Genomic DNA, 13,798 nt, shown 5'->3' on the forward strand with positions numbered 1-13,798 from the left:
TGTTCTCTCACACTTTTAGCTCTGTTTTTGGTCTCTACCAACTCATGAGGGAAATATCTGTCTCTTTCGCTGCTAAATGCTCCTCTATGTTGACCAGCTATTCTCTAACTGTGTCTGTCTGTTTTGAGATAACACTATGAGAGCGTTGAGAGTGAACCAGAACAGTAAGGCCGGACAGATAAACAATGAGCTGAAACTCACTATAAAGCTCTGTAAAGCTGAGGGATAATTCGTTACGACAGACACCTTTGGCATTGTTTTCACATTGTCATTCCTTACATTTTTATTATGACAAATATTGATTATAGTCACTTTCAAGATAATATAGGGCGAACTATTTCAACTTTCATCAGTTTGTCATGGCATGGAGAAAATGAATCAGACTTTAAATTTCGGAAACTTGGGACACCCAAAATAACTTCTCTCACTTTGCAACTCCATAGTAAGTCCTGTGCATTTCAAGCTGTATGTTCGCTGTTGGTCCACTTAAACTCAACATCTGGTTGCTAACCTTAGCTGACTGTCAGCCAGCGGTTTTGGGGTTAAAAGCTATTTTTTATGTGGATATAAAAAAAAAAAAACTGTGACTTCATTTGGAGAGCATCTGTGTTGCTGAGATGCTTGTTCATGTTAAGTAGTTTTAGTCTCTCTGGCTCTGCATGTTTGTGTGTTAATGTGAGGCAACTGAGCATTTTCTTGTCGTAATACTCTGTGGTTTCTGCCTTGACATGAATGCTGAAAATACCAGACCACACAGCACCACTGGAATAGACGAGCAACCGGCCACTCGACCACTAGCCATTTCTTTGCGGCTTGCAAAGCCTGACTCCCTCAGGCTCCCTCTGCATCCAGCAGACTAATATAAACCTACCAGAGCCTCACTGATCTGGACTATTCAAACTTCATTTAAAGCTGTTATAATCAATATTTTTTACAATGGATGAAATGACTATGTGTGATGTGAAAGGGACGGCTTGCAGTCACAAACCCACACAGTTCTCACCTGATTGTTTATAGTTTGTTTTAAATACAGACATTTGACTGAATGTCTCTTTTTCTGTCCTCACCTTCTGTTTGCTGCTTCCTCTGCAGGTCCTCCTTCAGGAGCAGAACCTGGGAATACGCTATAAGTTCAACGTGCCCATCCAGCGCACAGGAAGTGGTGACAACGAGGTGGGCTTCTCCTGGCACCACCTGCCCTGGTCTGAATGCTCGGCTACCTGCGCTGGAGGTGAGTCAGCACGGCAAGCCTTAAATGCAGTAACTTTCCTCTCTGGTCATCTGGAATTTCAATGGCCACAGAAAACAGTCTTTCCAATATGAAACCTGTAGCGAAGAACCTCCCGGTGTCCAGTTTAACTTTTCACACAAAGGTTAAAATGTTTATGCAGTCGTGTTTTATTCGGCTGGGAACTAAAGTTAAGTTTCCATCCAAATTAAGTGAAAATCTTCACAGAATTTCCAGAAAATCAGCAACAGAAAGTGCAGATGAATCTGCATTTCCATCCACAGTAAATATTAGGCGTTGGTGGTGCCAATTCTCAAGTCAATGGCCATTAGACCTCTGCAGAAGAAGAGGGCGCAATGAGATTATGTAATTGAAAGTGCAGCAGTCAAAGCCTCAAACAAATGAAAATAATGTTTGTCTCATGTATTAATTCGAAGAACGTTACAATGTCCTCATTGCTCCACACGGATGTGGTGTTTTGATCTTTAATGCATTCATTTGTTCTTCACTAAATTCAACTAACTCACTTTACTCATGTCAGGTTTCAAATACAGAAACGCTCAAATTGTAACATTGGTACATGCTTTTAAATAGATTTTATAATCAATTCTAACGTTTTATCTTTTAAAGCTTTAGTGTGTAACCTTTTGATATTAATGGACGTCCGTTACATTCAAGCCATTGCCAGATAAGTTGCTACAAAGCTAATTAAGACTATCAGCTCCACACAACTCTCTCTGTATTTCTCAGTATATCGCTATGTTTAGAAATTGGTGTTGTCCGGCGACTTTTGCGTGCAGAAACTCCACAGAAGATAATTACCTCTTCTGAAGAGTCCATCATGTTTGTCAATCCTCCGTGTCATGCTTGGCTAAGTAGCAACTGCGTGGAGGACGGGTGGGGGTGGTGCACGATCACCAAAGGCTTGCGTCATGTGGATGCAACGACAGTTTTGTTGTCATTACTTAGAATTCTTAATGGGGGAGACAGAAACTACGCACTATAGCTTTAACCGTCAGTCACAAAACATACAGAATGTCGTTTATTGCATGTAAATCGCTTCATAAACACTGATTTTATAAAACTGCTGTACAAGTTTTCTCTAAAGTTTATTTTTCTCTGAGAGAAGAATGGCGTCTTCTCTGTGTCGACCTTCTGCTGAGCTCCAGTGGCCAGTTGCCTTTTGCAAAAGAGCACTCCAAGCATTTTGGTGTTGAATAGCATAACACGCTGTGGGTGTTTAAATTCTTTTTGAATATTTCTAACCTTCTCAAATATGTAAGACTTGTGTGTGTGTGTCATTCTCTAAATCTTGCCCAACCAATAATTACACAAATGCTGAAGAGCAGCGTGTGGAAAACCAGTATCATAATTTGCGATGGCTTTCCAAAATCATTACTTTATAGCTGGAGATTCAGCCCTCTAATAAATTCAATATGTTTATTTTCCATTTTTGAGCCAGAGTAATGAATATGGTGTAATTTCTGTGAATGAGCTGCTCTGCATAGCTCCTGGTTTACCAGCGCTGCACACAGATACGGCCACTCTTCCAGAGCGCTTGTCCTACAAAGTCAAAACATTCAAAATCTGAAACCGCAGTGAAATGTTGACCATGGCCTCAAGAATGACTAAACCAAACTTTTTAGCCCAAAAGCAATGGGTTTCATGTAACAATAAATAGTGTTTCTTCCCAGTTGTCAAGTGTGGCCTGGACGGGTTTGTAATATTTTGTAAAAGCATGACTGAATAAGCATGTGGGTTTTTCTGAGGAAGGATTTCCAAGTCCGGAGCAGAAGTTTGAAGCTGTTCCTCAGAAGGGGAAGCACACATGCTCCTTCCAGTGCTGTAAACATGCCTTTGCATTGTTGATTCAAATGATCTAATTCGAGTCTCTGAACGCGCCGGGCTTTAAATCAGTAAAATGTTATTTAATCACACACCCATTCGATACAGCTAGCTCGGCTAATCATGAAGCGTTGTTTAATATATCACCACAGTAATAAAATCTATGAAAAACACCTTCTGACAGCCTTACAACCAAAACTCTTTTACCCCATGCTTTGCAATGTTCCTCCAAACTGTATTTCACTTCTGTGTTGTTGCACAGATGGGTAGATTTTCTATACTTTACACACACACACACACACACACACACACACACACACACACCATATCTCATTACATCTGCCAGACAAGTCTGCTTTGGGAAATGTCCCATGAGGGCCTAAACAGACCCTTTCTGAGTTGGTATGGCACACACACACACACACACACACACACACACACACACACATACACACACATATACACACACACACAGTGGGAGGTGTGACACCGATACGGTAGCCCTCACTCTGTCCATTAGAAGCCAAAGTAAAGAGCTTTCTGCTCTGTAAAAGTGATTTGCCAAGATATCCTGCAAAGAATCAGGAATTTACATGTCTGGATTTACTACAGACTGAAAGCGATACCATCTCCGCTCGACACGACGGCCGGCCTCCATGTTTCTGAAGGGGTTTAAATGTGCGAGATCAGCTGAGCTTGGTGCTGCCTTATTGATCGGGTCTTTTTTTCTCCCCTGCTAGGTTCCCAGAAGCAGGAGGTGGTGTGTAAAAGGCTGGATGACAACTCGGTGGTCCAGAACAACTACTGTGACACAGACAGCAGACCTCCAGAGAACCAGAGAGACTGCAACACTGAGCCGTGTCCTCCAGAGTACGTAACACGGAGCCTAGATTGTTTTTCCACTATCAGCTGATTAATTGGTCAATTGTTTTGTCTGTAAAATGTGAGACATTAGTGAAAAATATCACAAGTTCCCACAGCCCAAGAGCCCAGACGACTTTTTGTTTTGTTCGACCAACAATCCAAAACCTGAATATATTCAATTTACAACAATATGAAACACAGAAAACCAGCAAATCCTCCCATTTGAGAAGCTGGAAGCAGAGAATCTTTTCTTGATGAATGACAAACATGATAAATCGGTTATCAAAATTGCCATTTATATTTATGTTGATTAATTAATCACATTTTCTTTCATTTTCCCCCCCAAGTTCTGCTTTCCAGCGTAGTTAAGCCTGCTTCGTTCAATACTTTTGTATTTTTGAAACTTTCATTGACAGAACTTATCAAAAATGCAGCTGAAACAGGCTGTTAACACAACACTGACATATTATAGCCTTTTAAGGTAACTAGCAAACAGTTGCCTATTTTACACATTCAGCAGTTACAGAACAACATTGTCATCCATTTGGAGTCGTGTCTGTGTTCACCTGATGAATCTAAGTCAAATATTTACTCTTCTTTTGGCTCTGTTTTTGGTTTCTACCAACTCCTGAGAGAAATATTTTGCTGTTTATCTGCTAAATGCTCCACTATGTTCACCAGCTAGCCGCTAACTTCATCTCCCGTTTGGTACTTGGAAAGTAGCGGAAGTTGAGCTGAGAACAGCTGCCTGCTGCATCTGGAAACAACGCTGATGACAGCAGTGAGACTGAACCAAACCAGTAAAGTTGTGAGCTGTAAAACCAAAATAATTAGCTGAAAGATGTTAAAATGCCCCGTAGAGGTGAGGAGGTGATAATTCTCCGTAGGTTTTCTCTTTACGAGCTGCACCTTTAACATCACACGGAGACATTTGATCCATTCTTAATATAAAGCTATTGAGAATAGCAGCTTTACGTTTTCAAAAGGAAAAACCCTCCATAAAAATGAGACTGCCTCGCAATATTAATTTGCCTTCAATGAGCCCTACTTTGTGAAGCGTTTGGAACAAAATAATAAAATAAAATGACCGTGATTTATAACTTCACATGTTAACTATTTTCAGTGTTCGCCTCGTGCCAAAAATTAGAGCCTTGAAAATGACCACCTGTGTTTGATTGTTTTGGCTTCTTTACCGACCCTCGAGGGGTAACATACACATATACAGGTGGAATATGAACTTGTGTTTGGTGGCCAAGTGTCTGTAAACCTCACACTCTAGCTGGAAGCATGAAGCCTGTCTGGAAAAAGAGGGATTAAATGCATCGGGTTGATTAGTTTCAGAATATCTAAAAATGGCATGTGTGTGAGTGTTGGTGTCTTTCAGCCAGAAAAACTGATAGTATCGTAAATCTACTGTATAAGTGGTCATTTGTTTTCATACATTTAGACTGTACTGTCTTGGGTTATTTATTATCACATCTGTATTTAGCGCACGCAGACCGGTGCTATCTTATTTATTTTGATTAGTACTTGAAAGCTATTGCAGTGCATGTGTGTGTATTGAGTCACAGTGCTGTCTGCCTGTCTGTTAGGGAGGCAAACACCCCCCCTGCAGCCTGAGGAAAGGCCGACTGAAGGAGACCATGTAAACACGATTGTTTTAGAATAGCTGGGGTTTTATGGGCTCGAGTAATGAAAGCTAACACAGATGTTTGAACACGTCGTTAATTCTGTATACATTCCTTCAGATGATGTAATATCTCACAGACTGGATGTGTTTGAAGGGCTGTTGTCTGGACAGTTTTATGATATTAATTCTGAAGTCTTCATTCGGAGAGATGAATAGGACTGGGTCTAATTTTCTTTCTTTTTCAAGCAACACTAAAACGAGGATGCCATATGAAATAGAGATTGTGTAACATTTTTCCTCATTATTGAGACGCAGGAGTCGAAACATGTGCTAACCCGACTTAATTCAAGCGTAGGTGAATTTTAAGAAATTACAGCCCGACAGGTCCAATCGGGATTGAGCAGAGAATCAAAGCCCTAGTAGGGCTGGGTAGAGTTTGAAGTTCTTGAAATATTATCTAAACACAAGTAGCTCTACAAGAACTTTGCCCAAATAAATTAGTCTTAAATTGTCAAAAACCGTAACAAGATTATTCATTTGATCACACATTCAATGCCAACGTTTGACACTTGACAGTTTGCACTGTGGACATATTTCAGCTCGTACCAAGAAGGTACTGAGGTCTGATGCCCTGCTGCGTTTTCCCGCTTTGCCCTTTTGGCAATCCAACCTTGATAAAGTCACCCAAATGTACAGAACCATAATGGGATTTTACACTCTGACATTCTCAACAGCCTGTTAGTAATGAAGTAACCGCAAGGAGTGTAACACACTGGTACACAGAGTAACAACACTGAGCTCACTGTTAGCTTTGGTTCTCTCTCCATCAGGTGGTTTATTGGCGACTGGACGGAGTGTGGGAAGACGTGTGACGGCGGGATGAGGACGAGGACAGTCCTGTGCATCAGGAAGATCGGCCCTGCTGAGGAGGAGACACTGGAGGACACCCACTGTCTGACTCACCGACCCATCGAACGAGAGTCGTGCAACAACCAGTCCTGCCCGCCAAAGTGGGTCCCTCTGGATTGGTCAGAGGTGAGATAACATTCTGAGACTAACTTTGGCTCATTGTGCCGTCGAAGGCTTTCCTTCTCACACATTCTCCTCCCTCTGCAGTGCACGCCTAAATGTGGCCCCGGCTTCAAGCACCGCATCGCCTTGTGTAAGAGCAGCGACCTGACAAAAACCTTCCCGCCCGCCCACTGCCCGAGCCACAACAAACCTCCGGTCCGAATCCGCTGCAGCTTAGGACGCTGTCCTCCTCCTCGCTGGATCCCTGGTGAATGGGGACAGGTAGGACGCCACCTCCCTCTGCACTTCTTTAAACTTGAGATGATTTTAGTGGGCTTCCTAAACAGCAGTATGCTGGTTAATCCTTTAAAAGGATAGCTTGGATGTCTAAAAGACAAAAGTTGCACAGATGGATACCATGTGATGGTGAATGGTTAATATAATTTACACCTGGATGACATACTAAGCAGGTCTGTGACGTGTGTGTGTGTCTGCGTAGATGCTGTGTTTGTGTGCGCGAGTCCAAGTGCTGCAGAAGGCCTGGAGTGTGTGATCAGTGGCAGTAATATCCTCCTGGCTGTTTGAAGTTTATCTCTGCCTCAGACCAGGCCTCTCTATCACTTCCAGGAACACGATTAGAGGAAGGCCGAGGAGGAGCATTCTTGGGCTCACTCTGACATGACTTAGTGCGCTCAGCAAAGCTGTTGAACACTTTACAACACAGCTGACTCATGTTGATGAGGGGACGCCAAAGAAACGTGCGTCACAGCGAGTTGTACGCACAAAAAGTACGGCTTGTTATTTTTTGTAGGATTTGTTAATAATATGGTGTAAAAGTGGAATTTTAAACAGTGTGCTCCAATGTTTAGAAGACGGTCACTCGTGCTCTGGTGGTTTGAGCCCTGTGTTGTTCAGGTCACAGGGCAAAGGTTAAGAGTCAGGCTGTCTAGGTCACATCCCCTTGGCTTCTCCTCATAACGGCCACATGTGCGTTCACAGACATCAATAACACACCTTTACAATTCGATCAGTGCCATTAACAGCCGTAAACAAAGCAGACCTGACTGATAACCTCAGTGTGGTCCATCAAAGAGCCGAGCCACAGTTGGAGTGTGTGTGTGTGTGTGTGTGTGTGTGTGTGTGTGTGTGTGTGTGTGTGTGTGTGTGTGTGTGTGTGTGTGTGTGTGTGTGTGATGTTGATACCGATACCAATACAGTGACTTCGATACCGGTTCCTGAACAATACTTTTTTCTATACCAATTTTATAAAAATCCATTTTAACAAAAAAACAATTACAAAATTACACATTAGGGCACACATCTTTTTATTAATTTTTCAGCTCATATTACGTGAGCCCCGTCTCTGTGCGTAACGTAGAGTTTTTCCTGCGTGTCTCTACGGCGTGTAACGTTAGACAGCCAATCAAGAGCATTATTAGATCTTGGTAGAAGCATGCTGCATGCCTATTGGCTCACTGACCCTGATGAGATTTACTCATTTAGGTATTGAAATTTGGTATTGAACGACGAGGCATTTTTCCGATACTTGATACTATGGAGGCAATTTGGTCGGTGCCTAAAAGGTATCACATTGGGTACCCAGCCCTAGTGTACAACCCTCTCCCTCAGCCTCCACCTCCTCTTTTGTTTTGTTTTTGGCTGTAATTACAAGCTTCGGCCTCGCTGCTCCGATCCCTCGAAGCGTCAGAAAGGAGAGATTGTTGCCAGCTACTGAGCTCCTGGTCTCCCAGGCCAAAAGGTCACCGGTTCAAATCCCACTTAAGTCGCACCATTGACGTACGCCATCTGTCATGGCCGGCAGCGGGTCCTAATAAAGACTCTCTAATTGGGAAGGGATGACATGCGGGCTCACTGATCTGAGGCAGCCAGAGAGGATCATTGAAGGTGACTGAAAGCCCGGTAGTTCTCTTGTCAGCCAAAGAAGCGGCCATTTGTTGACGGCTGAGTTCATATCACACACTCGTACACACGCATCTTGATGGCTGACAGGTGTGTTGTTTCTCTCTCAAAGTAGAGCAATCATGAAGAGTCATTCGAGGCTCTTGTTTTGCCAAAGGTGTGTTGGCATCTACTGCAATTGTTTTTGTATTTATTTATTTTTTTATTCCAAAAAGGAGTTTAATGGCCACACATAGAACCAATCTCACTTTTTATTACAACTAGCACTTTTATAGAAGTCAGGTGCACAATTTGGGTTCAGTACAAGAACCGTTGTTCATGTGTCAACAAACACTTTCTCCCTTAGTTCTGTGGCCAAGGCGAGTCCATCGAATAGAGTCATTTTTCATTAACCTTTTGCTTCTTTTGTTTTAGAAAATCAAGCCAGTATGAGCAGATGCTAAAAGAAGCATCTTTTAGGTTGCTTTTATTAAGATCCATCAACATTTAACACTCCAATCTTTTGGACAAATCCTTGTAAAATCCTAAATAAGACTGCAGTACTGGGAATAATCCCAGAAGATTGTAGGCATTCATACTTATTCTTTTGTTTATGGAACGGAAATATATAACTGGACATTGGCAAACTGAGGATGCACCTTCCACAGGAGAATGGACAAGCAGATTAAAGAAAGTAGACTGGAACTATGGACAAAACTTTTGAAAAGAAAAAAAGGCACCCACTTATTAGACATAATGTCTGTCCCATGAAAGAAACAAAAATAAATCCATCCACTGGCTTTCATTTCTTTTGGGTCTTTTTTTTTTTTTTTATATATAAAGTTTTTGCTAGTTTTTGTCTCAATTCTGCAGTTGTAAGACCATTTTTGCAAACTGGGTGGAGAGTTTGGGAAAAGGTGAAAGGGTCGGGTGCATGCAGGTGTTCTAAAAACAACGGTAAGTTAGTTATTGAAGTTTGCCCGCTGATTTAACCCATGAATCAACACCGTCAGCAGTGAATCACAGCTCATGGAGGCAATACGTGAACATACGTTGCAGCAATTTGCACCACAATTTGTAATCCATCTCTCAAATGTGAGTCAAATCTGAACACGCAGACATGATACACACATTGTCAGATTCACTGTGACTTATACTTTCTGAGGATATCATTTCTCATGAATAAACATCAATAAATCTGCTTAGAAATCATCCGCAAGAATCATCACATTCTTAGGTTTACTTCAATATCAAAGTAACCCAGTGATAAGTAATCCAGAGTTGTACCAAACAGCAGACTAGCTGGTGAACATAGTGGAGCACTTAGCAGCTCCACTATTCATTTAGGAGTGGGTGGAGACCAAAAACAGAGCTAAAAGAGAGGGAATACTGGACTTACATTCATCAGGTGCACACAAACTTGACTGATGAATTTATAAAATAAAGGTATTTCAGGTTTTTGATGCTTTCTAGTTATTGCCTTTCTGCAAGCAGCACTTAATAGATGTGGCCTTATAATTCAATCTGAAAAGATTCACCCTCGTCTCCTTGAGCCGAGCACAGTTTGTAGCTCAGCTCTTTGTCTGTAAAGAATAAAAGTGAAATTCCTCAGGAGAAACAAGAGGGAATTGTCTGTGTGTCTGTTTCTCTGTCTCTCCTTACACATACACAAAAAGGAGGGGAAAAAACTCACAAGCAACAGTTGACCTGGTTACTCTGAGTTAGGAAACACAGCCACTGACAAGCAGCCAGTTGAATGAGACAATAGGGAAGGTGACTCTAGCTGGCTGTGTGAGCTTGCTGCCTGCATGCCCTGATGATTGGTTAATTGGATCAAGTCGTGTGTGTGCAGGGATTACTCAGAATGGCTTAGCATGTGTCTGTGTGCATGAGGGAGTGAAGATTTACAGCACTCAGGGTCACAGAGGAAAGATGGTCCTCATTTGCCTTGTTGAATCTCAGTCTTCATTGGCCAAACTTGCTCCTGCTTAACTCCGACGTTTTCTGTTGCAGTGTTCGGCGCATTGCGGCCTGGGGCAGCAGATGAGGACTGTGCAGTGTCTATCTTACACCGGGCAGCCGTCTAATGAGTGTGCAGACTCCCTCCGACCCACCACCATGCAGCAGTGTGAGAGCAAGTGTGACGCCACCCCCATCTCCAATGGCGACGGTAAGATGACGAAACGTAAGACACACATCTGACTCTCACATTTTAATAGCGCTGGCTCTGCGAGCTGTCACCTTGCACTTTTTTTTCCATCACGAAGAAAATGCGTGCTCACCAGACGGACGGTTTCTATTCAAAACTGCAGCTCCTTTAAATGCAAAGGCAGATGGTTTATGTGAATACCTACTACGCTGCACGTGCATTGCTTTCACACAAAGCCCCAATTGAAAAGGTTATAAACAGTCTCTATCTTCATCTTCACTGTTCTACTATGACCTAAACATGCTTGGATGACACACTCCTCTACACTTTGCCAGCTACATTAATCTTTCCAGCGAGGTTGGATCATGGTCAAAGCGAAACAGCTCAACCCCTCCATATACACTTACACATGATGGATGGTTATTCAGATGCATAGAGAAGGGCCTTTCGATTAGCCTGAATGGAAAACGTGAGCAGCGTTTAATGGGATTAGCTGTAGGCTAATTGTTCCTTTACGGACAGCAGTGAGGCAATGTCTCGTTTCATTTGGCTCTGCAGAGGCAGGGGCCAAAGCCTAATAAGGGAAGACACTCTGATCGTGATAAGGCATTCAGAGCACTGCCTGTCCGGCATCCAGCAAGCATGTGTGTGTGTGTGTGTGTGTGTGTGTGTGTGTGTGTGTGTGTGTGTGTGTGTGTGTGTGTGCGCATTTTAGGGATGGCAGGAAGCCCAGTTAGTGAACGGGGCCAGTATCTGTCTCAGCTTCAGCCTCTGCATCCAAGTATAGTTTGATTCTGTTGAGATGCACCAGCCCTCGTATAGCAGGTTAGCCCCAGTTTGTGCCTCTCATGTATTCTGTGAGTTACAGCGCTAAGCATCCGATTCTCTGAAGAAAAATAAATATACCTGGCGGTATTTGAAAAACCCAGAAGGGTTTTTTAAAAGCACTTACCACTGCTCTGAATGTATCCTTAAATATTACATTTGTTGCACAAAAAAAATATTTCCTAATCAAGTTAGCGGAATTGATGTGTTCATTTTGTAAACACAAGCAAAATATTAAGACATTTTGTATTTAAAATGAAATATTGGAAAGAAACCTGCAGGTATTGTAAAGCATTGGATCGAAAAGCATTCAGTTTCCTCAAATAAGGTCTTAGAAGGGCGTCTGGGTAGCTTACCTGGTAGAGCGCACGCCCATATATAGAGGTTTACTCCTCGACGCAGTGGCCGCAGGTTTGACTCCGACCTGCTGCCCTTTGCTGCATTTCATTACCCCCCTCTCTCTCCCCTTTCATGTCTTCAGCTGTCCTATAAAAATAAAGGCCTACAATGCCCAGAAAAGAAAAATGACCTTAGAAGGTATTAAAATAGTCACAAAAGTCTTAAATATTTTCTCTTGCCTGTCGCAGGCAGTATTGTTAGTTGTTAGATGTTTATGTATCTGATTGCAGGCTGTCAGGAGATGTTATACACCTACAAACTAAAAGAGGATGCACAGGAGGCTGTTTAATCCTGTTTTTTATTCAGCACCATAAGACCTGCAGCAAACACTGTCACTACTGCTAGCTACAGTAGCAAGGAAGCTCATCAACTCACAATGGGCACTTGTTAATTTGAGCAAAAACCTACATGAACTTAACCCTTTTTAATTGGTGTTAGGGTAATTTTAATTTACATACTTTCTCTCTTGTTATTATTAAACTGCTTGCATAGAATAATATTATACTGAATACTCTAAACAAGATAACATGGAGCCATTGCGTGTCCTTGTCTGGAGCACGGTGTGATGCTGAGGAAGGAACAGGCGCTCCCTGACTAGATAAAGGAGACGTCATCGTCTCTTACCAGATAACAACTGAGGACACCAACTCTTGTATCATGATTATCACGTTCTACGTTGTATTACAAGTAAAAGCTGCTGTGGAGAGCTTTTCGTTAGGTCATTGTCTGTACTATTCCGTAGTGCGGAGAAGGCCTCCTCGTTGGGTTCTCAAGTAAAATGAACTTTAATATCTCTTCAGTGGTCCCTGTCTATCATTTGATAATATAATTATTCTAACAATTGGTTAATCTATCCATCCATTTTACATTGCTTATCTGGGTCCAGGTCGAGTTAATTTAGTTAATTATATCATTAGGAAGTATTGTTTTTTTACTGCTGGGAAGTACTGAAAAAATACCATCCCAGCTGGTTTTCATTTTGGATGTTATGCTTGTGAAACAGGAATTGAATTGCATTCTGTGTGGTGTTAAAAAGATCCTAAAAAGTCTTAGATTTAACTTGGCGAACCTGCAAAAACACTGCACTAATATAACTGATAATGAAGTTGTACATTCTTATTCACATGGAAAACATACATGTCATTTCCAGCTATCCAATTTGAATTAGGAAAAAGAGTTGCAATTTGGGAATTCAAATTATTATTTATTTATTTTTTTTATTCTTGCAACAGATTTTTTTTCATCCAGATGGTTAAAGAGTGTTTGAGGGGTCTTAAAATACTTTCAGTACAACAGTGGGCTAAGTGTTGTTAAACGACATTCTGGGCTTTTCAAAAATTGCCAGAATATAGGATGCTGTGAGTTGAATGTAATGGAAACACATGAGGCCGGAAGCTGGTCACCTCTTAAAAGGAGAGTCATCCTCATGAAAAAACATAAAACATTACAAAAGTCACTCAGGAAGCTAATTTAAAATGTATAACAATTCTTCACGCTTAAACCCAGCCCTCTTCTTTCTCTCTGCAGAGTGCAAAGATGTAAACAAAGTGGCTTACTGCCCGCTGGTACTGAAGTTCAAGTTCTGCAGCCGTGCGTACTTCAGACAGATGTGCTGCAAGACCTGCCAAGGGCACTGACCCTTGGAGCACGAAAGCGAGACGTAGCGAGAGGAAAAGGCAAGACAGATGGAGGGAGGCTGATACAGCACTGACAGGGAGAGAAAAAGAAAACAGGGCTGACTGAAAAATAACTCAAACCTCTGGACCAGTGGAAGGCAGACGAAGAGAGATCAGCACTGGAGAAAGAGACGGAGAGAAGTAAGGATTTCCCCGTTTATCACACCTGGTCCTCTGGCCCTCCATCGCGGTGGAATCCAAACCACTGCTCAGCCCATAACGCTGACACAAACTTTGTTTTTAAATTTCACTTCTGTGAAGTGGAACTTGGA

General features: G+C 42.1%; 1 protein-coding gene across 4 annotated transcripts in view; it reads left to right on the forward strand.

The window, feature by feature from the left end:
- The window catches only part of adamts6 (ADAM metallopeptidase with thrombospondin type 1 motif, 6), a 66,176-nt gene extending 52,579 nt beyond the window's left edge, over positions 1 to 13,597 (forward strand). For all 4 annotated transcript variants that reach the window (XM_035991854.1, XM_035991856.1, XM_031317815.2 and 1 more), the window contains 6 exons: positions 1,093 to 1,231; positions 3,814 to 3,943; positions 6,398 to 6,602; positions 6,684 to 6,860; positions 10,491 to 10,647; positions 13,378 to 13,597. In XM_035991854.1, the coding sequence (XP_035847747.1) occupies positions 1,093 to 1,231; positions 3,814 to 3,943; positions 6,398 to 6,602; positions 6,684 to 6,860; positions 10,491 to 10,647; positions 13,378 to 13,487 (918 nt within the window). In that variant the 3' untranslated portion in view covers positions 13,488 to 13,597. The remainder of the gene's footprint in view (positions 1 to 1,092; positions 1,232 to 3,813; positions 3,944 to 6,397; positions 6,603 to 6,683; positions 6,861 to 10,490; positions 10,648 to 13,377) is intronic.
- Positions 13,598 to 13,798: the final 201 nt, after the last annotated feature.

This window comes from Sander lucioperca, chromosome 14, assembly GCF_008315115.2.
Source record: "Sander lucioperca isolate FBNREF2018 chromosome 14, SLUC_FBN_1.2, whole genome shotgun sequence".
NCBI lineage: Eukaryota > Metazoa > Chordata > Actinopteri > Perciformes > Percidae > Sander > Sander lucioperca.